This window comes from Equus quagga, chromosome 21 (assembly GCF_021613505.1).
Source record: "Equus quagga isolate Etosha38 chromosome 21, UCLA_HA_Equagga_1.0, whole genome shotgun sequence".
Lineage (NCBI taxonomy): Eukaryota > Metazoa > Chordata > Mammalia > Perissodactyla > Equidae > Equus > Equus quagga.
In genome coordinates, this window is record NC_060287.1 from 30,474,895 (window position 1) to 30,500,794 (window position 25,900).

Consider the following 25,900-nt stretch of genomic DNA (forward strand, 5'->3'; position numbering starts at 1 on the left):
CAGGGTGGCTCTCAACCAAACAAGAAGAAAAACCATTTAGGAAGTGAAATTCAGCCCAGAAATTCAGCAGAGAAAACCAGCTGACTCAAAGCCGAGGCAGTTCAGTGCCTGAGCATTGCAGTTGGGTTTAAGAAACAGCAGATGGCCAGCCAGATATTAAATGAAAACAAGTCCCGCCTCAGTGTGGTTTTCAAGCTCTTTTATCTGTCTGTCTGTCTCTCGAGCTCCTGAGCTCAGCAGTTGCTCTGAGTCTCTCACTGGCCACAAATGAAAGCTCCCTGAAGAATCAGACAAAAGCTGGCGTGGGCAGGATCAGCTCCCCGTTTTCTCTGAAGGTCTACCCTGATTCTTTCTTTTCCCATGGGAGCTCCTATTTTCCCAGATGCAAGTGGTCCCTTGGGCTTCCTAGGAGCTCAGCTTCCTTAGTTCCCAGTACCAGCCAAGGAGCCAGGCAGCAAATCTGGGTGGTGGGGAGAAGGCTGTGGGCACTTTTTTCCCACCATCACGTTTGTTTCCATGGTAGCATTTCATGTTGATGTGTTTATGGGTGTGCAACAATTTAATAAAAACAAGGCATACCATGCCGTAGCCAATTTAATCTATGTGAATCCCTCCATTCTTGATTATTCAATATGAAGATATTTTAAGAAACTTCTACATACCCACTTATTTAACAGTACCTCTACAAAAGCAAATTTTTTGCTTTTTCACCAAAGACCTGCCATGAAGACCAAAAACTGAAGCTGGGCCTATTTTTACCTTATCCAAATCATGAATTCAAATGAACTCAGTTAAAAGAGGTTATTTGGCAACTGAGCCTGTAATAAAACCCAATGAAGAATATTAGATGTTGGAAGGTATCGACATGCGTATTTGATATGAGCCACTATTTATAATGGTTATTCATGATCCTATATAACATTTAAAAGTTATTTCTCCAATATTCATGGTGCTTAAAATTTTTTTATTTTTGTAATAAAAAGAATGATATGGATTTTGTATAGTTTGCAGGAAAAATGTTTTAGAAGCTTCAGAAATAAAATTGACCTTGTAGAAACATAGCGGGTTCTTTTGTTTGTTTGTTTCTTTTCCCAATAGTTCATTCATTTCAAATGTATCACTACAGATGTATTTTCCTGGTCCAATATGTCACTGCTGCTCGAGGTCTCAGGAGAGGGTGGGTTGACATTAAAGACACATTAAAGTCAATTTTATTTACCACTGATTATTTGAGGGTGTATATTATTCTTTAAGGAAATAAATATCAAAAAGTTGATTTTTAAAGTTAACATTGTCATGGACATATCAAGCTTTTCTAGAAAAACTTAATTAGAGTGCTCACACTAATTTGGGGTGCTGCTTTGCCTTGCTGTATAATATTGTGTTTTAAGGATGTTATTAGGACCAGCCCCGTGGTGGAGTGGTTAAGTTCGTGTGCTCTGCTTTGGCGGCCCGGGGTTTCACCGGTTCAAATCCTGGGCGCAGACCTAGCACCACTCATCAGGCCATGCTGAGGTGGCATCCCACATAGCACAACCAGAAGAATCTACAACTAGAATATACAACTATATACTGGGGGGCTTTGGGGAGAAAAAGAAGAAAAAAAAAAAAAGAGGAACATTGGCAAGAGATGTTAGCTTAGGCACCAACTAAAAAAAAAAAAGAATGCTATTAAAGCATTAGACACTTGAAAATGTTTTTTCCAGGATATAATGAGAATTGACACCTTCCCCCAACTGTTGCCCATTGTCCCAAGATTTGAAATTTTTTCTTTTATGCTGACTTTTAAAAATTAAATCAACTTTATTGAGGCATACTTTACACGTAACAAAATGTACCCATTTTGAGTGTGCAATTTGATGAGTTTTGGGAAATGTATAGACTTTGTTTTACTGTGACTGTGTTGTTACTATTGCATTGCTCAGTCAAGATACAGAACACTTCCATCTACCTGAAAGTTTCTTTCCCGCCCCTTCCCAGTCACTCATCTTCTAGCCAACTGCTCCGTTTTGAGAAGAAAATTTTAAAAAGTTTTCTTTTCTTTCCTCTTCTATTGCCCTGCTCCAACACAATTATGTCTCTTTCTCTCTTTCTCCCGTTCTTGTTGTTTCAGCAGCCTGGCAATTTGTTGGGTTAAAGCACTGAGCTGCTTATCGGCTCTACTGACTAGGGAGAGGGCAACATGCCTCATTATTTTCTATTCTCTCTTAGTGACCTCTCACTGCTCTGCCTCTGAAATCCCCATCCTCCCACCCACCCATCCATCCATCCAACTACCCACCCATCTATCCATCCACCCATCTGTCCATCATCCATCCCTCCATCTTTTGTTGATTTCTACAATGAGCCACAGGCCACAGGAATCCTGCCTTCACTTGACTTATGTTCTAACAGGGAACACAAACAATTTAACAATTATGCTAACAAGGCAATAATATAAAAAAAATAAGTCAATAAAAAGGCAATGGGGAAGTATGGGATACAATGGGAGATTCAGCAGGACTAGCTAAGAATGATTCTTAGGGAAAAGAGACATTAATGATGGAGACCTGTCTGACAAATATCAATGAGTCAGTTAATTATTTCAGTAACATTTATTGAAGGCAGCAGGCTGGGCACAGTGGTGGCTGCAAGTGATCCAGACAAATCTGAGTAGGATAGATGTGGGACTGCTTTCATGGAGTGCATATCATTGTGGAGTTAGCCTAGGCTGGGCTGGGGCAGTGGGATAATGTTCTAGACAGAGAGAACATGCATAATGGTGCATAGGGAAGACAACATGGTGAGTTGTCTGAAAATTCCACTGATCAGAGTATCAATGTCAGCCAGGAGCGGTGGCCTGATGGCCTTGAAAGAGCGAGCTGTGACCTGGGGCTATAGCAATCCTTGGCTCCCATTTGCTGTGTAGCATCGTCATGAAGCCCTAATCAGAATCTCACAAGAAAAAGAAATGTCGAATATAGATACCACATCTCAATCACTTGCAAATAATTTCCTTCTGTCTCTCATAAACATAGCCATGATTAAAATGACCTTTCACGAACAGCAGGGAGGGACTGCTGGAGAAAATGAGGTATGCGAGAACAAAATCCATCTACCTGATTGCTATGTAACTTTTGGTGAGTCACAAGAGTGAGAATTTCAGATGTGAATTAAAGATTGCCAAGAGTGGTGGCATGCTGGAAAAAATTCCTGACATGTCCTACTTTAGAATCAAAATACCAGAGAATTGGGGAAGAAAGAATATATTTTTTCCTTATGTTCTAACTTCTTCCCAAATAATTTTAAGGAAATTATTTATGCAGTTTCCCTCCGAATTGTTGCTTTTTAGGTGAATGTTACTTGATAGGCACTTATATTGAGGCAAACATTCCCTGGGGTTCTGCAAAAGCCGTAAAGGATGACAGACCCCAGCTGCCGATTCATTTTTGATGATAACATGTCCATATAGTGTATTGAATCCTTTGCAATTTGGTATTTGATAAAACCTATTTACTTTGTAGTGAGTTCTGTATATTCTACCTAAAGTTAAAGCTTTCTGAAAACCCAAGTCTTCTGTGGGCACTAATTCACACAGTGTTCTGGAAATGCAAAATCTTAAATGGTCGCTGACTGCAAATCAATGTTAATAACCCAAGTATTAACAGCTGCGTGAAATGTTATGCTTCTTTCATCGTTTACTACCCTTCACTAGGATGTAGCATACATTTCGGAGGGGCTGATTTTCTTTTCTTGGATGGCCCTAAGCTACTTACCATCAGATCAGAAATACAGACTATCAAATCTATTTAAGGAACGCAGTCAATCAATGACAAAGCGTGTGTTTTGCGGGATGCCACCCACTTTGCGTCTGTCAGTTTGCATTTTACCGAGTCTTCACACAAGCAGGGCCAGACAAAGAAATGCGGAGTCCTGGGCACATTCATGATTGGGGGCCCTTCATATCCATCAGCCTGGTAACCAGCAACCGCAGGCATTATTGGTTTCAGAATTTCAGTTGAGGCTGCCCCACGTACCTGCCACAGAACTACTCATCAGACATCATCCTTCATGAGTGAGGATGTTGGCTGACTTGCGAATTCTGCTCCAGGATCTCTTGGCTTCCCCGGCAGTGGGACCATCCACTTACATTTCCCCAGTTGTGTAAGCGGACCTGCTGGACGTCTGAGTTAACTGACAACACATTTTGGCTTCGCTCCAGCGTTATTTATGAAGCAGGATCCTGGGCTGGCGCACGTCTCAACCCAGCTCTGTTTATCCGTGGGCTCCTAGAGATTCCAAATGATAAATGACAGCTCCCCTCCCCCACTAAGTGGTCAATTAGTGAATCTGCTCACTAATCAGATTCAACCAACCTGACGGAAATGTGGATTCCCAACAGGTTTCAATTTCAAACATATATGGCTTTGAAATATGTAAATGCTCTTGGGAAATGACTGGATGAGGCTATTCATAAAAGGAAACAAGAGAAGCATGTGAATTTTCATGGAAAAATGCCGAATGTTAATCTTGATCCAGATGAATGTCATTTGCTAGTGTTCAGCAAATACATACTTGGTTGTTTACACCTTGCACACAGGAAGCTGATGACCCTTTGTAACAAGAATTCCAGGGAAAAGGCTGCCTGAGATTCAACCAGAAGGCTCGAGATGGACTTTCTGAACATAACTGGCCTTTGGGATTTCGTACCTTCTGTGGACAGCTTTCCTAACAGGAAGGAGAACTCCTCAAATTAACAATCATAAACACTGTTTAGTGGAGCAGTTAGTTTTCATCATAGTATCATCTCCCTAGACAAAGGAAATACTCAAACTTCCAATTTCATCCTTTTTCCCCTTTATGAGGTGACGTACTGTTAGTGTGGCTGACCCTCCGTGAACCATAACAAAGGATCAGCAGTTTCTATGCTCAAACTGAAGACGGGATGTGTCCTTCTGATAGAGCAGAATTCAAAGGGCTCGCAGACCGATCATTAGAAATAAAATGACAAACATAACTTTTCCGTAAAGAGCATATCGTGTCGATTTATTATAGAATGCGGTTAAAAAAAAATATTTTGAGGTTAGCCTCTCCAGTTTAAAAGCACTTCACTAGGAACACTTGACAGCTATGCAATGGTCTCTCCCTCACCTGCCCCACCCAACCTGCCAAGTTCTGTAAACAGGGTTCTGAGAACATTCTGTCAATTTCTTGACATGAACCACCAAATGTATTTGCTTCTTAAAGAAAACCATCTTCGGAATTTCCAAAGCATGCACTGTTAGCTCGGCATTAGGTATTTCCAAAGGACAAATTTTGTTATGGTATCATAAGGCCAAAATATAATACCTATTTACCAGACATACACATTACAACTAGAAAAACATTACAAACGTTAACCTAGTGTAACAATTCCATCAGGAATTAATGGGAAAAGGCACTGCATCTCTCTCATGTCACCACACATCGGCTACCCACTTCACACGCCTTGAATTCGAGTCCTGCCCAATGCTGTGACAGCATTTTCTACAACATACAATTCACAGTGGGTTAATACGTCTTACACTGTTTTCCCACTCCCAGATTCTTCACCCAAGTGCACAACAGGTATGAATATATGCTATCAGCTGTATTTACAAGTTTATCTTGATGTTTTAGTGGGGTAAAAAATCAACTATGTCACCCGACAGCTCTCCTAAAAGGCTTTTGGCTATGACTCATGGAGATAAACCACCACATGAAAGAAATCAATGAAACCGATGTCCTACCCAAAACACCTAAACTAAAATTTCTTATCCACAAAAAATTGGCAGTGAAACTGCGGTTCTCTGAATATTATAAGCGAAACTCTACACAGGAATTTCAGATCGACTTCTTTTGCCAAAGCACTGAGTTGTAGGTTGCTTCGGACAGGGTGCTGAGTGAGTGAGTTCCGTAGAATTCCACGTGTGAGCGCTGTTGCAAAGAGAGTCACGAATCTGGAGAGGCGACAGATTTTTCAAATGCTTTCCTAGCTTCCCAAAAGATGTAAAACAACAATGGCGGAACTCTATATACGAACAAAGGTTAGTCATGAAAATCAGTAATATACATGCACAAACATTAGAACATGAGAGGAAGAAAGGAAACACTACAATTCCCACATTGTATGGTTGTTGTTTTCGCAACCTTTCCGCACCAGACACTCCGTGGCTTCACGCAGTGCCTTGTCCTACCAGTAGAGATAGTCTACCCCGTGGGCTGGTTAGAAACAGAAGGCTCTCCCCGGACCCATTATCAACCTGCCCTTGGCAAAAACAGAACCTACTAGAAAAGAACAAGTACAAAACACTATCGTTATCAGTTTTCTCGAGACGTTCCCAAATGTCCTTGTGCGATCACCCCAGACTCAGTGATTGGCCCAGGACATTCCTGGGAGCCATGAACACTGACTGACGCACAGCACTAGAACCAGGAGACAAAGCCTTGCCTCTCTCCTGAGCAACATGAACTGGAATTTCTGCCACCGTGATCACGGCTGCCACCTCCAAAGTTGTGACCGGCCACTTCCACAGTAAAAGATTCCTCCCCATTGAGTATGACTTGGATTACTTCTGCGTCCCGGTGCCTGTTCAGCTTAAGTGGATGGGCGTGTACTCCGGCCTTCGGGTCTGGATAATTTTTGGTTTGGGTCTCTTCATTCTCTCCATCTCGTCTTCTTCCTCGTTCTCCTGGTCGCTCTCGCATACGTGGACGACCACGCTGGGAGTGGTGTCGGTCGCTGCGTGCAATTCATACTTTTCCCCTGGGGAAAGAAAACGATTGCGGGGTAACTCAGGGAAGTCACTGACAGCCAATGGGCAACAGTAACTGGAATAGCAGTAGGGGTCTGTGGACATTCAGTGGGGACTGAGGGACATGGCCGGTATGCTCCGGATTAGTGTTTCTTTGCTGGTTCATCCAGGAAAAATATATATATACACACACACACACAGTCATGCACCGCCTAATGACATTTCGATCAATGACGGACCGCATACATGACGGTGGTCCCGTAGGATCAGTACCATATGGCCTAGGTGTGTAGTAGGTTTGTGTAAGTGCACTCTATGATGTTCCCACCACAACGAGATTGTCTAAGGTTGCATTTCTCAGAATGTGTCTCCATCATTAAGTGACATATGACTGTAATATACAATATCATCATTGCATATTACTCTGCTTTCAGTCAAATACTCTGAGTCCAGGAAGATGAAAGGTACAGAAAGAATGTGTTTTCCAATTACACTTAACATGTCCACCAGGTCTCCTGAAACACCCAGACGACCCCCCCCCCCCCCCCAACCAGCGTGGTGTGAGGAGTATCTGTTCAGGAAAAGATGCCACATGAATAAATGTGTCAGGACAGGACAGAGTGAGCCTTCCTCCACAGAGCACCCCAGGGGACAGGAGGCACAAGGAGGGCCTGCATGAAGACACAAGGGTGGCTGGTTGAACCAGGGGCTCCCAAAACATTTTGGACCACGGCATCCTTTTTCAAACGACAGCTATCAACCCCCTGGAACCAGGAGTGTCCTGCTGCTCTGGGTCAGCCTTAGTTTTCCAGTTCAGTCAAGTTCAGGCCACTCTGGTCCAGCAAGGGCTGGGGGACTTTTCTGCAGCAGCCAAGCCCTGGCAGCGCTCTATGGCACCGGTCTGGCCACAGAAGAGTCTGCATCTTGGGAGCTGAGGAAGGCAGCGCAGCACAGAGGCCAGCACTTGGCCTGTGAGTGCTGCCGCTTAGCACCCGGTGCTCATGGGCATGTCCCTTCACCCCCCTGTGCACCTCAGACTCCTCCTCTGTAAAATGGGATAATAAAGGCATTGATCTCAGGGAGCTGATTACATGAGTGAATGCAGGCAAAGCACTGGTACCTGGTACACGGTACCCATTCCCCATAAGTGTCACCTCGTTTCATTATGTTGAAAAATGGAACGTGAATGGTTACTGGTGGAAAGCTGGGAGTAGTAGAAATGCTGGGGATTTCAGATAGGGGTGCGGTGGGGAGGGAGGTAGCTTGCTTCAGTTTGCTCTACCTCTCAGTTGCGGGGGAGCCTGGGGTGGGTTTTCCTCCAAGTTCTCTTCCTGCCTGACTGGATTAGAAGGGCAGCTAAGCAGGGCTTCCTGCCTCACCCTGCTCTGGCGACTCCTCTGAACACAGAATGCGCTGTGACTCATAAAAAAGGTGGTTCCCTTCCCTCTATCCCACAGGGGAGACTGGACTGTCATCATGATTGCCTTTGAGAAGGTGAAGGCGCCTCTGCTCTCTCCTGGCAAGAATTAAGGTGGAGGGTCAGAGTCCCCCTGGGTCAGGAGGCTCTTGACAAATCCTTATCTAGCTCCCCATCAATCATAGTCTGGAAAGCTTGGCGTAGGACTGTATGTGCAATCTTGTTGGGGGCAAAGTAAAGCTGAGATAAGAAATATTGTTCAAGCTCATTGTTAAGTAAACTAAGGGGCCAATGGACATTATGTCCATTTTCTATAAAGCCTTCTCAAATAAGCCTTCTGGAAGGGAGTGGTACATTCTGGAGAGTGAGGAATTCTCTTTAGCATCTCTCCTTGCCTCTGGAGCAGTGTGACACCTCTCTGCAGGTGGAGATTTTGTTTCTCCCTCCTCTAACATCACAGCAGGTTCCAACCCTCAGCTGTGGGGATGCGCCTGGGCCAGGAGCTGCCCGGAGAAGCACACGCTTCCTCAGACCAGCCATTTTCCATCCTGACCTTCACGCCAGGATGAGCAGTAAGTAACGTGATCCTTGCTTCCTACCACACGGGGGATTTCCGTCGGGCCATGTTTTCAGAAATGTGATCTTTTCAATACGAAACTGCTGATGGTCCAAGAAAATAAAACTCTCAACCCAAAGGAACATCGGACTGCTGGTCAAGGAGAAAGCTGATGGTCTCAGCACTTACTGCGTTTGCTCCAAAGATGGGGCAGGAGTGGGGCTCAAACATCTGTACCCCAAGACCCTCTTGTACCCACCTCTCATCCAAACGCTATCAGAGAGGACAGGGGTCACTAACATTTTATTGTTTTCAAAAAACATGCATTGAGTGCTGCCTATGAGCCAGATACTGTTTAAAGTGCATTCTCCACAATGGTCTCCTCTCCCGGTCACTCCACTGGGTAACACCCATTTTACAGATGAGGAGCCTGAGCCAGAGTACCTGTCTCCCTTCATCCCTGCAAAGGACTGGAGCCTCCCCCTGCCGGGGGAGCACCCGTATGGGGCCAAGTCAGGGCATGCAAGACTGGGGCTCTTTCTTACGACAACTGATGGTTCTCTGTTCCCTCACACATTCAAAAGGGCAGGCGAGAATGAGATGAACGGTCAAAATTACCTTCCACTACAATGAAATTCCTAAAAGGGAGGGGTCTGTTTTGCCTCTCCAAAGTCCACCTGCTCATCCCCACTTGGAGCAACAGGACGTGGGGCCAGGTCTTGAGCCACCCAGATGAGGTGTGCTCAGTGGGTGAGGGGACGGATTCAGGTGACGCCGAGTGGGAGGGTCACGGTGCTTGGTCCCCATGGCCAGCTACAGTCCCTCTTATACACCTTCCCAAGGAATGAGGCCCGAGGCAGGCACGCAGGCTCCCAGCGTGAGTTACAGTGATGAGGAAGAATGCAAATAGAGAAGATTCACAACGCCACTGGCATCCATCACACGGAAAGTTGAAAAGGCAATGGGGCCGCCACTGCTCCCTGCTGCGGGGGAGCATCTGTGTCTCGGACCCGGAGCGCAATCTCTCCACATCTCCTTGCCCCGCTCCCCACGGAGAGCACCACTTACCTGGCCCTAGCTTGGAGATAGCGTATAAAAGATCATAATTTATGACAGGAGTGGCGTCTTCCACTTGTTTCCAACCGACCGGGGGAGAGGCAGGAGGAGAGATCAGAAACTGCTTGTCTGGATTCGGTGGAGCCAGGTGTGAACTTCCTATGTGTAAAGTCTGAGGAGAGAAATAAATACAGGCGGATGTTTCTCGAGGGAAGAACTGAAGAAATGCAGCAGCACTGAACGACCGAAGACAGGCGGGAGGGGACGAGCCACGTGGGGGCAGCAGGACCGGGCAGTTCAGGGACGAATGGTAACAGGGTCCATGAGCGGAGGGGGAGGGAAGAACTCTGGTTTTAGTGCAAACGTGATTAGAAGCCCCTCCCAGCCTGGGACTCCAAGCACGGGGACTGCAAGTAACTATGCTTGACCCAGACTGAGGGAAGATCAACAGAAATGGTTTTCCTAGAAATGGAAAAAATAAAGCCACTGTCGTCCAGGTCAGGAGGGATCTCAGAATCTATTTCTTCTAGCTCCTCATATCACAAAAGTGCAGCTGAAGCTCCAACAGGCTAAGCAACGTCTCTAGGATTATACAGTTGTTTAGGGGATTTTCAGAATGAACAGGCATTTACTTTAATAATCAGAAAAAGTCATGGAGGGACCAAGTCTTTACTTACATGGAACCCCAGAAATGCACAAAGGAGTGAGCTCAGCACTAAGGATCCAAGGCCAAGGCTTTGCCTCACATCCACTACCAGGGGGCAGGGCGGGCAAGTTCGTCTTCTCGGGCTGGAGCCTTTCTGCAGGGTCTGCTTCCAAACTGGTGTGGAACTCAGAGCCCCCACAGGGGACTGGGGTTCACATTAACCAGGGAGCAGAATCTGAGAGAAGCTTCTTCCCCCTCCCCACTGCCAACCTGTTCGACCCCTGTTACATCATCAAATGGAACTTTGTGAGCTGCCTGGAAGGTGGGCCACCTATCATGGAGGGTCCCCAGGGGGAGAGCTGGAAGGGTGGTGAGCAAGAGAAAAAGCAAACCCACTCACAGCACCGCCTGAGTGCCCTGGGGCTGGGACCCCTCTACCAGGAGGAAGTCTTAGTCTTGGGTACATGTCTGGTCAACTCATTTTTTTCCTTCAAGCCGGGCCTGGCAGCCCTGTGTTGATGTGTATCCTGCTGGCAGACTACAAGTTCTCCACTTAGAGAGGAGGCTGCTGAGAACCTGCACAGAGCCAGGAGCCAGTCTGGTCTGCTCTGGGCCTGGAGCAAGTCATTAGCCCTGATCCTTGAGCCAATTCATAAAAACTTGCTACACAGATTCTGGGGTTCTGGGGAAGCCGTGCCCACAACACTGCTCTCTACCAGCTCGTTCTTCCTTCCATCATCACTCAACCCAAGGAGGTCAGGAACCATTTCTGAGAGAGCTTTCAAATACACACTGATGTTTTCTTAAAATAGGGCAGACAAGGAAAATTTGGAGTATGAACTTTGCCCTTCTTAAGATGAACTCTTGGAGTCTTAAATCAACTCAATTGATGTACAAGCTATTTTTAGAAGGAGTGAGTGGGAGGATTGATGAACTCGACTGACCTGAGCAAAATATAATTTCATTTCCTTCCCGAGAAATTCAGTCTTATGTAGCTGGAGTCTCGCGTCGGCTGCAGATAAGGGGTTGCTGAAGTTTATTCGGACTCGTTTGAAGCTCTTAAAATATTGAAAGGTGATATCCTTGTCATATGTCTTGAAGAGGGATTCAAATTTGGCCTGAAAAATAAAATGAAAGGAGTTAAAATTTACCAGCATATGACCCTTGATTAGACAACCGATTACATTTCTTATTGAGCAATGGAATTAGTAATTACTAGTAATTATAATACCGATAATTATTAGTATCATTTCAAGAACTCCTAACTTCTTTCTTCCAGAAGACAAAACTCAACTTTCTCCTCTGAGCGATTGTGCCCTTTTAATTCTAATACAGGTGATTTTATATGAAAGTAAGGATGTATACGATTTACTAACTTCATTTATTCAGCAGAACACTTACTAATACTTAAATACTTGTTATAGTCACAGAAACCTTCCTTTTAAAGTAGAATGAGCATTTTCGAAAGAGGACCAGCTTGGTAATTTGCCACCCCTCTGGCCTGACAGTTCCTGTATCTGGTGACCTTTGGCCATCCCCCACTCAGCTGAGGGCTTTGCTGTGTGCATCAAATACTTCTTTAGGGCTTAAAAGCGCTAGAACTAATTTGAAAAACCCATTTTTATTGAACTGGAAAAGAAGTTAATAAAAAGCCTTACATTCTTAACGTAAAGGAAGTGGGTTTAAAAAAAATTCCCACTATTGTTTTCCCACTCAATCTGTTACTTTTTAACTCTCTAAAAATAATACTGGTTTAAAAAGATGAGAGGACTGCCAATGGAGCCGTTTCTGCAGGCTGGCTTGAACATATATACATCTCTAGCTCTAATGTTATAAGGGCTGGTGAAAATTCTGAAACAGCAGGAGCTCTTAGAATTGAAATGCCCGAGGTCAATGGTTACTAGCTTAGATTCAGGAAAGAGCTCATCAGCCTCCTGGGAAAAGCTCTGGGGGACGCCCCCTTGGTGGGTCCAGGGGTGGAGGTGTCGGTGGGGGGAGCTGGGAGGCCGCTGCAATCCTTCAGCATTCCAACCAGAGAGCAATGGGCAGTTGAAACTGAGGAAGATTACATGGACTTAGTTGCTGTGTTTTACGAGTCTTTTATTCCAGACTAAACACTGAGGAAAGTTCGGGAACCCCTGTGAAAGGCAGAAGGGGGTGGCTGAGAGTCGGGATGGGGCAGCATGCCATTTACACAGGGGACTGGTGCAGAAGAGGAGGCAGGGCCCACAAAGTAACATAGAAACTGATGGAAAGCACAGGACTTCTGCAGAGGAGAGAGAGGATTCTGAATAGAGATGAGAACGTCTTCAAGAATACTCAGCGATAGAAAGAGGAGGAGCGAAGGGGCCACCCTGGACCACGTGCTCGCTCCACATGGCAGGGCTGCCAGCAGGTCTGGTGGTGTCTCCAAGAGGCAGGTTGTTAACGGGGAGTGGGAACAACCCACAACTTTCTCTCTGCAAATTCCTTGGCTTTTCTTTAGTTTCTAGAAATTTCTGTGACTTTCCCATGAGGGGTTTCACAGAGGCAAAGAATGAGAAAGAAAGCAGAGCAGATGCTTCACATGGGATTTCATCTGGCTGCCTCTGACTTTTTTCCCCACCTCTCTGTGCATGGGCAAATTTCTGGCATATGGATGTCTGTGTAAATTTGGAATTTCGCATGACCTCATCGATGGGCATTGTGACCAACTGTGTAGTTTTGAAGCTATGATTCATAATTTAGGTGAGATGACTTTCGTGAATATTTTTAGAATACAAATCAAGGCTTAGGACAAGAACACAACAGAACTCACGTTATCTGTTAAGGCCATGATACTATTATACCATTCTCTTACAAAATAATCTAATTTGTTCTGATAACTGATATCTAGTTATTACAGTTGTTGGATAGAATCTCTACTTAATTAAATAAACAAAATAGTGATTTTACTCACATAAGGCTAATACTAAATACACAGACTTTATACTTCTACATATAGAATGTGCTCTAATATTTAGTTCAAAAACTGCAGTCCTGGCTCACAAGCATAGTACACAATTACGGAGTTAAATTGGACTTAAAAAAAAAAAAAAGAAGAAAACTTCATACGTCCCAATACAGCTTTGGGTATAAAGCACGTAACACAAACACCACACCCCCCAACAGAACATACAGAATTCATCCATATACAATATTGTTAAAGATCATTTAGATAGCTGGGTAGCTATTGATGAAAATCTTGCATTTTAATCAAATGGAGAAGCAAAGCATAATAATTAAAATTACTAATTACATTAATTACCATCAATGAGAGCTGCTTTCCAGGAGGTATGCTTACCCCACACTTAAGTTATTTATGCAGTTTTGTTATTTGCCACGACTGCATTTTCTCTAGCTAGAGAAATCTGGAAACTCGAGGACAGACCCTTGTAATTACTGCAAACATATAAATGTCTTTACAATATTTATTTCCTAAGATAAAATCAAATATTCCGAATTCTAGACGTCAAAGTGAAACATCCTGTTCATCACCAGAAAAGACCTCCCTCCAAGAAATTTACTTACAAACCTGCACAGAATGAAAAACACACGATGCCCAAACTCTGCCTTCCTAGTTGGTCAGGGGACCTGGATGTTTTCAAATATTGAGAGCTTTAAAAATTCCTTCCTAGTTAATTCCTCAGGCGACAGCTTTTGATTTTTAAGGCTCAAAGTAATTTGGATTTATTTCAACACCCCTAAACCCACAAGAGAGCCAAAAACCACCCCCCCAAATATTTCAGTTAATAGTCCCAATTAACATAATGCTTTGAAAACTCTCAGAAATCACATTATATTAGAAGCCTTACCCTGGTTTCACTTTCGCTGAAGATATCACTGTTTGCCACACAGGCAATCAGGGAGCTAAAACTGTAGTTAAAGTTTCTAAAATGCATCTTGCTTTCTTTACAGTGAAAGCCCTAGAGACGCACACAGCCGAGCTCCAAGTGGGGTTCCTGTACAAGAGGCTGTGGGTTCTTTCTGGAGCCAGCGCTTATAAAGCACCGAGGTCCAGCCCCCTGGGAACAAAAGCGCAGCTTCTAGAGCATCCTGTTTGGACAGCAAATTCCTGAGTCAAGTCCTGCATGCTTGCTGGCAGACAGGGACGGAGTGTAAGTTTCTACTGGAAAGAGATGACGTCAACACCTTAGTCATTTTCCCTATGCTAATTAACTTTGCTTGGGGAGGATGGAAAAAACAGCCAAGGTTTGCTCTGCAGCTGCTTTATCGACCCCTGTTGCAGCATAGTTTCCACTGGTAGTAATTCCATTCAGCCACTCAGACACCACGCCGCTCAGCTGAATGGGACAACCGTCTTAAGATGGAAAATGTTACGGAAGAAAAAGGAGGAAGATCTACAGCAGTAAACAGCAATTAGCCTCCAGGGAAGTTTCAAGGCTTTGGGAAACCTGGAAACCAAAGTCTTGGTGAGTTCTTTGATCCCTGTCATTTCCTGAAAGCCTCAATCAAAGTTTCATATTGGGGTGTTAGAGAAAACATTTTGAAATCTGTCTTGGTCAATGAACTCTGTTTCTAAAGAAGAAAAGTGGAATTCATTGCGAAATACGGGGCTTTTTTCCCCCCCAGTTTAACTTTATTGGATGAAGGTCCTAATTCCCACTTGTATTCCACAGTGAAAATGTGGGAAGAGATCCTCAAGTCATCCTAGGATTTTCATTGGAAAACTTTATTATTGTAATTTGAGAACTAGGAATATGCAACACTTTGATCATTTTCTAACAGCTACTGAATTCAGAAAAAGATACAGAAACAGTTTAGAGAATCTAGTCTCTGAAGTTGAGAAAAGAAACAGTAAGAGGTTGCCCTGCTTTGATACTCACAAACTGATTTTTTTTTTTTTAAGTAGGAAAGGAAGAAGAAATAGAAAGAATGTACACTACAATTGAAAAGTTAATTCAGCTGGCCTTTCTTCAGGTACACGTCTGGTTTGGAGAAACATACTGGGATGGCAGGAGGCCAGTTCTTTCAAAAGGCTGCAACTCTTTGAACTTTTTTTTTTTCTGGTGAGGAAGATTGGCCCTGAGCTAACACCTGTGCCAATCTTCTATTTCGCATGTGGGATGCTGCCACCGCATGGCTTGATAAGCAGTGCTAGGTCTGCCCCTGGGATCCGAACCAGTGAACCCCAGGCTGCTGAAGCAGAGCATGCGAACTTAACCACTGTGCCACCACCAGGCTGGCCCCTCTTTGAACTTTTAAGCACTTTACCAGTTTAGATCCCTATGGCAGTCTGGGTCCAAAGGCCTTCTCAAACTCCCCAATTTCATTATCACCTAAAAGCACTCACGTTATTTATAAAAGCTTTCTCTAGTCTGGAGGCACACAGATACACCTCTCAAGCTTCTGAAAGTTAAATGGAACCCTGCCATTCACACTTAAAAAAATTGACTTCAAAGAATCATTGAAGTCAGTCAATAATAAAAAGAATATATGCAATGGGGAAAAAACAAACCAGAGCATGTCCCTCCAAAAAAGGAGAAGCAGAGTCTTCTTGTATGAAGGCGCATTGCTTAATTTGCTGCCAACTGTAGAGTTATGTAAGAAACCAGTTATGGTGTTTGCTTTGCCAAATTACCCATAACTCCCAACCTGAAAAGATCTAAACGCATAGATTCTAAAAAAGTTTGGAACGCTGTCAATAGTTTGGTATACATCAATCACCCTGGGGAAATTGCCACATTGATGGTGCCTGGCGATGGGGAGTGTGCGCATGGACGAGCTGCATTTTCCGTGCAGTCTGCAGTGTGTTCTGGAGGCACATGCAGACTTTGGTGCTGGTGGAGTGAGTACGGGAGATGTTGGTGGGGAGGCTAACGGGAAGGGGACGGGGAGGCAGGAGACACAGAACGGCGTTCCTCTTCTCCAGGGAGCCCGGGATCTTCTCTGAAGTACACTCCGTCCCTGAGCTCCAACCTCTTGCCCCCTCCTTTCTCTTTCTCCTGGGGTCCACTTTGGCAAACAGAGTTCATAGGTGATCAGAGGAGGAAGAAGAGGCTAATTTCACTGTCTTCTTCTCCTCCTCTGTCTCCTTCTTCTTTTAAAAATCGCGACATGAAGCTCCAGTTCAGTCGTGCAGACAAATCTGGAACATTTCTGTTTGTCTGAGACAACAGTACAGTCACCCAAATGTACAATTTTGGTTTCATTATAGGGATGAAAAGAAAGAAAGAATCGTGAGGTATTTGAAGATTGCTCAAGCATCTTTGCTCATAGAAATAAACGATCAGGGGCCGGCTCCGTGGCCGAGTGGTTAAGTTCGCGCGCTCTGCTGTGGCGGCCCAGGGTTCGGATCCTGGGTGCGGACATGGCGCCACTCGCCAGGCCACGTTGAGGCGGCGTCCCACATCCCACAACTAGAAGGACGTGCAACTAAGATATACAACTGTGTACACAGGGGGTTTAGGGAGATAAAAAGCAGGAAAAAACCAAAAAAGATTGGCAACAGTTGTTAGCCCAGGTGCCAATCTTTAAAAAAAAAAAAAAAGTGAAAAGAAAGATCATCTCTCTTTAAAAAAAAAAAAAAGAAAGAAATGATCAACGATCAATCTTTCACTAGGCTGCCCCAAAACCCTCACAAAATGTATAACTCTGCACCTGTCTTTGAACTGATTTTAAGCTTCATCTGAACCAAATTTAGTGAACTTGAGTGCTTCCATTTTCAGATCAGAGAAAGGGGCTCAAAATCGTGGCCAACTGTAGGGAGGCTGGATTGGACGCTCGCTATCTGGCAAAAATCACTGAGTCACAAAGTATACCAGCACCCTGGACCAGGAGAGAGGGCACCCAGGGTCCACCGGTGCAGGCTTCCACAGCTGTGTGAGAGGTGTGGAGTAGATTTGTGTTTCCATCGTGTCACTCTGAGTAGTGTGGCTCCTTTATGGTGCTCCAACACCCTGGCTGGCCAAGGGGACAGACACCTGTCCCTGTATCCAGAGGGAACACTGCTTTACACTCATCTCGATTTCCCTTCATCTGCTAAGCTGACAGTTCTTGCTAGGAATGTCCGCTCTTTGACTGCATGCCTATTATCCACAAACTTGGGTTTCTAAACATCCTATGCGAGAATTCAGTTTGTAAATAGCAATTTTCCCCACTGAAAATAAAAACTGATCCAAAGCAAATGACAAATAGAAATGGCAAGCAGTAGGATATATTGGAGTATATGAGGAAGCCATTTGGTGTAAACCTAATTCAGCCTTTGTTTTTTCCAAAAGGGCCTGACGTGGCCATTGAGCATGCATTGTTTATCTGCTTTAAACACTCACTATGGCCAGAACAAATGCCCTTAAGATAAAGGTGCAACTTCCCCCACATTGGCAACTCCTTAAGGATAAGCATCTTTCCTTAGGCTAGTAACTGATTGCTGCGCTCACCTTTGACCACCCAGCCCACCTGTGACCACCCAGCTAGAGACAACAGACCTGCCACCCTGCTGTGTCCACCGAGACAGCAGACCTACCTGCTGTGTCCATCAATCACCGTGCTGACAGAGCAGTCTCGTGACTATTGTAAAAGGGACATTTCAATCATATGTGAAACATCCTCTTTGGGGGTATATAACCACTCTGTACACCTCACTTCTTTGGTGCCCTTTCTTCCTTTGGGAAGAAAGGCCCAGGGCCATGGTCGTCACATTTTAGCTTAGAATAAACTCACCCAAATCTTCATTTATAGATTGGTTATGGATTATCTTCGTTGACAGCAAGTATACAAAAAGTTGACTTTTGGGGCTGGCCCTGTTGCCAAGTGGTTAAGTTCGAGAGCTCCACTGAGGCAGCCCAGGGTTTCGGATCCTGGGTGCAGACAATAGCACTGCTCATGAGGCCAGGCTGAGGTGGCATCCCACATGCCACAATTAGAAGGACCCACAACTAAAATATACAACTATGTACTGGGGGGATTTGGAGAGAAACAGCAGAAAGAAAAAAATTAAATAAATAAATTAAAATGTTCACTTTCCTACTTCTATACCCCTGGTGGTTTGGGAGACAGGTACATTCTCGATTCTTGTTTGCTGGTTGGATGTAAGAGATTTGAAGGAAGCAGTGCCTAATGTCTCATTAGAACTTTTGAAAAGCATACTAAGAATTGCACTTAAAATAGTAAAACTGAAACCAGAAGTTGAAGAAATGAAATGCTTTAGTCAACTGAAAGCTTTAGATGCTTTGCATTTCTTCCATTCACACCATAAAAATCTTAAATGAGTTTTTTTTAACCTGCATTCTCTGGCTCCAAATAGTAAGAGCATATTTTCATTAAGAAGTTTCTATTTTCAGTGAGGAAAATTTGAGGTTTATGTTGAATTCCATCAACTCCATTACAGCATTCCTAAAACATAGTTAGGATGACCTCAGCACATCCATTACAAACCCCAAGGAGTTTACAACTACACCAAGAATGTGCCTTGGGTGGAACTTTCTACAAAATGACCAGGGAGGGAAACTGAGTTCTGACTTTGACGTGCAAACCAAAGCAGAGCAAAGAATGGGGCAATTTGCAAAAGGTCTCTTGGGAAGGAAAATGATAAAAGGTGTCAGAGCATTTATCTGGAATTGAATGAAACTTACTTTGTAGTGGAGTTTTTAGTTTCTGAGATAATGGAATAGCCTCCTTTTTATTGAGTATTTGCAGCCCTTCTCTCTCTAATGTGGAACATTGTTTCCCCAACCTAAGTCACCATACCAAAGAAAAACAGAGCGGCTCACCCCCTTACTCATCTCGATCACTTCCCAGTCTGAGAGGTGTTATTAACTGATAGGTGTTCTTGTCCTCAACTTGCAAAGTGGGTTAATATCAGATTCACCGTTGTGGTGAGGATTGAACAAGCTGACGTAGGCACTGTGCCTGAGACACAAGTGGAGAGCCAGGACTCACCGTGGTCTTTTAATTACAGATTCCATGCTTGTTCCATGGACTCCACACACCTGGCACAGTGCCCTTTGGTACTGGAGCTCATTTCCCCATCTCTGTTCTTAGTCGCTCCGCTGGACCATCCAGGGCACCTTGGATGCCCTGTTCCCCACAGGCCAATGGCAAGCTCTGTAGGTTCTCTGTACCCCTTTGCTCCCCCAGCACATCACTGCAGGCAGCCCTCTGCACCCACAGTGCCCTCCTAACTGGCCTCACTGTGGCCAATTTCTTATTGCTCCAATATAGCGTGTAATTCCTACAACATAAAAGAGTCCTCTTCTACTATAAAAGCTCAGTGACTTCCCATTGCTCCTTAGGTTGAAGGGGAAGCCTTTCGCTTAGTATTTCTCTGTTTGTCCATCCATGCGTCCATCCAGGCATGCATCCACTCATTTATCCATTCATCCATCCATTCTTTCACCCAAGCACTGTTCTAGATGTTGGGGGTTCAAGTGAACAAAACAGACAACACTCCTGCCCTCACGGAGCTTACATCCTAGATGGGGAGAAATATACAGTAGGTTGGAATAGTGATAAGTGCTGAGAATAAGGCAGAGAGGAGGGCTAGAAAAGTTGGGAAAAAGAGATGTTGAAAGACTAGCCAGGGAAGGCATTCTGAGAGGACATAAGGATGCATCAAGACCTGAAGGAAGCGGGGGAGTGAACTGCGGGGTGTTGGGGAACAGCATTCCAGGCCCAGGGAACAGAAGACACAGAGACCCAAGGCATGTTGAAGGCCCAGCCGGAGGCTCAGGGTGCCTGTAAAGGAGGGACTTGGAGAAAGTGGCTGGAAACGAGGCTGTATGAGACCTTTAGCACTGGAAGGCCTCTGGCTTGTGTGCTGACTGAGGTTGGAGCTGCTGGAGGGTTTTGAGCAGAGGAGGGGCATGGTCTGACTTCTGTAGACCAGAATCACTCCAATGTCTGGGTTCAGAACAGTGGGAGAGGGCAGGGTGGAGGCAAGATGCCCAGTGAGGCATGGGGCCTTCTTCTGCCATGGAGCCCATGGCTCTCAGACATGCCCTCAGCCGCACCTACTCTCCTCAGATCCCTCAGCCAGCTCCTCCCTTGTCTCTTCTCTGTCTGTCAAACTCCTATTCATCTTTCAAAGCCCATCACAAAGGCCACTTCTCTAGGAGGCGCCCCTCTCAACTAAATGTTCTCTCCATCCTTGAACCCTGGTGGCCCCCGGCTCTCACCATAGTCTGCCTGGCATTCTGGTGCTGTTCTTAACTTGGTCATCTCCCCACCACAGTGAAAGCTGCATGAGGGCACTCCCCCAAGATGCGGATGAATGCTTGTGGAGTTCAGGGGCTGAACTGGGGAGGGCCCATCTGAAGCAGGTGAGGAGCTGGAACTCACCAGGCATCGAAGAGCTATGGCCCTTCATGCTCCTGACTGCAGGGCAGTCTGTGTCTTTGAGCAAAGGCCACGCCATTCCTGTTTGTCATAGGATGTGGTACAGCATTGCTTAAGGTGTTTGCTCAGCGGGTGCCATCACATTCCTGGTGTCCTTTCTCTGCCCTTGCTGTGTGGGGGCTCACAGGGTGCCGGGGCATGGGACTGCACCATCAGCTCCAGACTCTGAGGCCCCACCCCAGGCGGCACTACCAGAGCCTTATGATTCTCATGCATCTACAGCAGCGGTCTCCACGATACTTTGCATGTGGGAAGAACACAGTCAACTGAATATATGTTCCCCTTGTCTTTTTTAAGGGCTTATTTTTAGGGTGTGTTTTATAAGGTGCCCAGTGGAGAGCAGAGATTGTACAGAATTTACAAATAAAATGCTTTTACTGGCGGCGGTACTCAAAAATCTCCCACCAATGAAGTTCATGATCAAAAACATTTGGAGACCATTTATCCAAGAAGCAGCGATGAGATTGAATTCCCAACTTTCTTTAGGCTTCTTCGTAATGATCCAGGGTAAGAAAGAGAACAGGAAAACTCTTCTTCTTTTGCATCTCAAAAGGAATTTCCAGTTTTGTTCACTTTTAGGGGTAATCGGGGAATGGGGTCAGGAGGCCAGATTTGGGCTCAGGAATTTATTGCTCTTAGTATTTGCTTTATTACTGGTAAAATCTGCTCTGCCACGGAGAGGGGCCTCCATTTCAAGGAAAATGTAAAACAAAGCAGATAAGCTTTTTTCAGAACCCCCTCGAGAAAACAGTCAAGCGCTGTTTCTCCCACTACAGAGGATGACGCCCCCTGGAATTCTAAATCTGAAATGAGAAAACCATCTTAAATGGAAATCTCCTTTAAGTTTGATAAGCATTAATCTTCTGAATCTGCAGGATAACACACAAGAAATGATATTAATACTAAACTTCAGCCTGGCACATTCCTGACGCTTTGAAAAAAACAGAAAAGCCTGAAATATCGTTTGATACTTTGCACAGGTTAGTACAAGATAGGGTACAAATAATTTGTATTTCTGAGATAACACAGAACTCTCAATCACTTAAATAAAAAAGAAAAGTGGCTTATTGATGCCAGTGCCAAAAAGGATGGATGCAATGATGAAAATGCTAAATGCGTATTTTAGCAGAATGGTAATCACGATCCATTAAAGCTCATGGTGGAAATAAAGGAAAATTGCCATCATTGAAAAAAAAAAACAAAGAAAGAAAAGAAAAGAAATAAGATAAAATAAAACAGCCAATTGATTGGGAGAAATTAGGGAGGAAGAGCGTGTTCAAATTTATGCCTTAAGAGAGAGGTCACAGTTTGTACAAGATTTCGTCTTGTTTGGTAAATTCCATGTGACTCGAAATCCCATTAACTCTTGTTTCCTGATTACCTCAATCTTTCCTTAGTACATAAAGGTTAACCACCCTTCTGTAACTTCTTGGAAACGCACTGCTTGCAATGCTTAAGATGGGGAAATAGCCACAGGCAAATCAAAACTATACTTAATAACTTGGAGACCAGCGGCCGCACGATTCAGGGAGGTAACGTTTATTTAGAGATGACAGGGGCCAAAGCCACTCTCATTAATCATTCCTGATTTGTTCTCTGTAGTCTATTCCCTTCCAGACCCACCTTGCTTCAATTACTGATTTTAACTTCTGCTTTGAAGCCGTTCTCAGGCAAGGGCACAAACCTGCGGTGACAAAAACCTGGGCAGGAACAGCTGTGCCGGGGTGGGCTGGTGACGGGCGGCCACTGCACCGTTCATCAACCACCAGGACCTGATGATCTTTCATTCTAGTGCGAAACAGCTTTCCCAGCCCTAGACTGGTTCATTCCCATCAATAAAACCCTTTACACGCCAAGTGTGGGTTCTACGCTTAGTGTTAATGCTGATGGAAAAGCCTTCTTCCTTTCCTTGCCATACTCCAGACTCACCTCGGAACAACTGACACAACTAAAGCCTGGCCAGGCTGTGTGCTGCCACGAGGCAGAGGCCGGATCTCAGTCTGGTAGGTTCTCCCAGGGAACCTGGCATAGTGGTGGGCGCAATGCAAATAGCCTATTGATGCTCGGTGAGTGACTGGCTACACTGAAGACCGAAAGAGAGGGAGGGGGAAATGGGGTAAAATTGAAATCTGTGAATCTTTAATACCACATATAAAACGGTTTTCAGTAACCCTGCTACGCGGAGTCTGTATCCACACCCAGCTTTAAAACTCAGGAGTCAGCTCAGAAATTGTTTTTTGCCAAGTGTGGGAGAAGAGAAAAGTGTGTTAAGTGTTCTTAGTCTTTCCATTACCCACAGGCCCTGTTCCCGCGACTGTGGTTGAGAAGTTACTAATAGGCCGTGGCACACGCTGTCTTTTTACACTTACATTGCCTTCTTCGCTGATTATTTAAAAGTCTGGCAATACGTCGCATGAGGAAAGATGCCATGTCCTCTTCATAGGGGTAACACAATGATTCAAAACATACTTAAAAAGCACAGAACAAACAAGACACCACCACACTTGGATATTAACACACACCATCAAAGAAGGGAACGATTATGCCAACTTTGTTCATTAGAAAAATATGGGTGCTCATGTCAAGTGACTAAAAGTGGGGCACAGGCCTTTGCACCAGAGCGTCTGAGATGTAAGCGCTGCCCTCTTTCCACCAGGGGTCTAGAATGGCTGGCTTCGTTCACTGGTTGTGAACTGGCAGCTTAATATTTAAAAAATTAGCTGTCAATATTGAAAAGTTGGGAGGTTTCACACAGAAACAGAATTCCTGGCCTCCGGAGGATAGAAAAAAGGAAGATGTTGCGATCTGGGGCCCAGAGGCCCACGTGACCATGGCTGAAACTTTGGCCAAACCTATGCTCTCCAAATATCAATGGCCCCATTGCTCTCGACTCCAAAGGCATCTGAATTTTTGGCCTCTGGTTTAATTTAGTAAGTCATCAAAAATAGATTAGTCACCTGCTATAAGCCAGACACTGTGAGAAGTAAGAATACACGTACGGCAGCTTACCATCCATCCCCAGGGCCCCAAATGTTCTGTCAAATAATCTACTCCAAATAATACATTTAGAGAGCGTGTCCCTCACCCCTTACACAGCAATTCTGTGTTTTTTTCTGATCCATTCACTAGCACAATAGATTCCCATGGGTGAGTCCCTAGGGATTTGTAGAATGTTCTCCCCCATGCCCGAAATTATACCGTAACACAAGTGAACAGTGGAGACATCATTATGGAGATGGCCTAGATTCTGCTCAAATGTTTACAAACCACAGTTGGTTTCTTTAGCAATTGTTAGTTATACGTGATTTGGCCATACCAGGGAGGTGACCAGCATGGCTGTGGATCAGAACCTTAACACTCTTACAGATTTCTACAGACCTAGCTTACGACCAATGGAGGCATAAATGTTTTGTCATGACCAGCAATAGAAGACGCAGTCAGAAAGATTATCTGAAAGTAGATTGAGACCCAGGTATGTTCAGGGTGAGGTTTTCAACACAGGTTTTTAAAAGACCTTTCTGAGAAGACAGCCTTTTAAACAGCTCTTGTAAAAATCTAGGATACAACTTGATTTGATCAATCTTCTTATGTTGAAAGAACTCTTAGGAAGATCACGCCTGACTTTATACTTGTAAGAAACCCTCCCCATGAGTGGGAGTTGCCCTGGGCTCTTCCATCCTGAGGGAGGTCACAGTGGCAGTACTGCCCTCTGTAAGGGTGAAATTATGAGTCACATACAGTGATCAACAGCTGGGGTCTGTTCAGCCCCCACTTCTGCCCCCTGACCCAACCAACCAACCAACCAAGAAAAACTCAACAGTCACTGGCTGCTTCCAGAATCTGAGTCAGGAGGTTTATTAGGGAGTGTTCCTGGGATCAACGCCCAGGGAAGGGCAAGGGAGGGGAAGGGAGGGGAGAAATTGGGACTAGGCAGAGGGAGAGTAGAGCTACAGTGTGCTCCCAATGGAAGCCTCGCTGACCCTGTGGGAAGTTCTGAAGATGGGACAGCCCTCGTTGGAGCAGAGGGGCTGGGCCTTGATACCCCCACATTGGTCAGCTCTGGGATAGGGGCTACCTTGAGAAAGGAGGGGACTTAGGGAGGTGGTTCTCCTCAGCTAAAGTAATCCCCAAAGGGGGCGACTGCCAAGGGCAACCGGGGGACAAATCTTTTATTCCTGAAGGAACCTGGGGTGTGTCATTATGTCCCCCAACCAATCAACCAACCAACCAGCAAACTAGACCCAAGGTCAAAGAACCAAGACCCAAGGTCAAGGAACCAACAAGACCCAAGGTCAAAGATTTGTACCCTAAGTTAATCATCTGAGATTTCTCACAGATATGGCAGACTTTAAACTGGACACCATGAAAATATTACTGATTCCACTCCAGATCATTAGCTCATCTATCCTTGTGAGGGACTTCTAAAGGAATATGGTAAAATAAGCAGCAAACTCATTGGTTTAAGCTTGTCATATAAACCAGGTCAACTAAAACTCTGAATACTGACCCAACAGTTTCCATCCTAGGAATTTATTCTAAGGAAATCCTCATGGCTGTGGGCAAAGATTTAGATGCAAATACATTCCCTGCAATGCTGTTTATGCAAATAACACACTAGAAACAACCTAAACATCCAATCAGTGACCAGTTAATAAACATGCTGAATCCATTCAACAGGCTATAGAGCTACTCACACGGAGGAGGGGAAAACTATCTAAGGACCTAAAAAGATGTCCACAACTTGCTGTTAAGAAAAAAGCAAGTGACAAAGCAATGTTTATTGTTGTGACTCCATTTTGGTGGGAAAAGAAAATGCATGTTAGTATTAAAGAAAATTGCAATGTTTTCCTTTTTTGCCTACTTGGACTTACTAGAATTTCCACAATGAACATTACTTTCTTTTGTAATAACAAATAAGCTTGCCTTTTTCCCCTCCCTCCGCTATATATTATACGTCAATGGTCATGAAAACCATGGTTAACCATGCTTAACAGACATAAGGGTAAAGCTTAGTCGGACAAGAAATCTACCCCTCTTCGCATAGTGCTGTGGTATTACGGCTTTAATTTCTTTGCACTGGGAGTATTTGTAATGCACAA

The 25,900-nt window shown here is 44.6% G+C and overlaps 1 protein-coding gene across 1 annotated transcript in view; it reads right to left on the reverse strand.

Moving 5' to 3' along the window:
• Positions 1–5,004: 5,004 nt before the first annotated feature.
• Positions 5,005–25,900, reverse strand: part of RCAN1 (regulator of calcineurin 1) — a 96,572-nt gene continuing 75,676 nt past the window's right edge. Inside the window, exons 2-4 of the mRNA XM_046648313.1 lie at positions 11,372–11,545; positions 9,794–9,953; positions 5,005–6,763 (exon numbers count right to left, since the gene is read on the reverse strand). Of these exons, the coding sequence (XP_046504269.1) occupies positions 6,591–6,763; positions 9,794–9,953; positions 11,372–11,545 (507 nt within the window). The 3' untranslated portion in view covers positions 5,005–6,590. The remainder of the gene's footprint in view (positions 6,764–9,793; positions 9,954–11,371; positions 11,546–25,900) is intronic.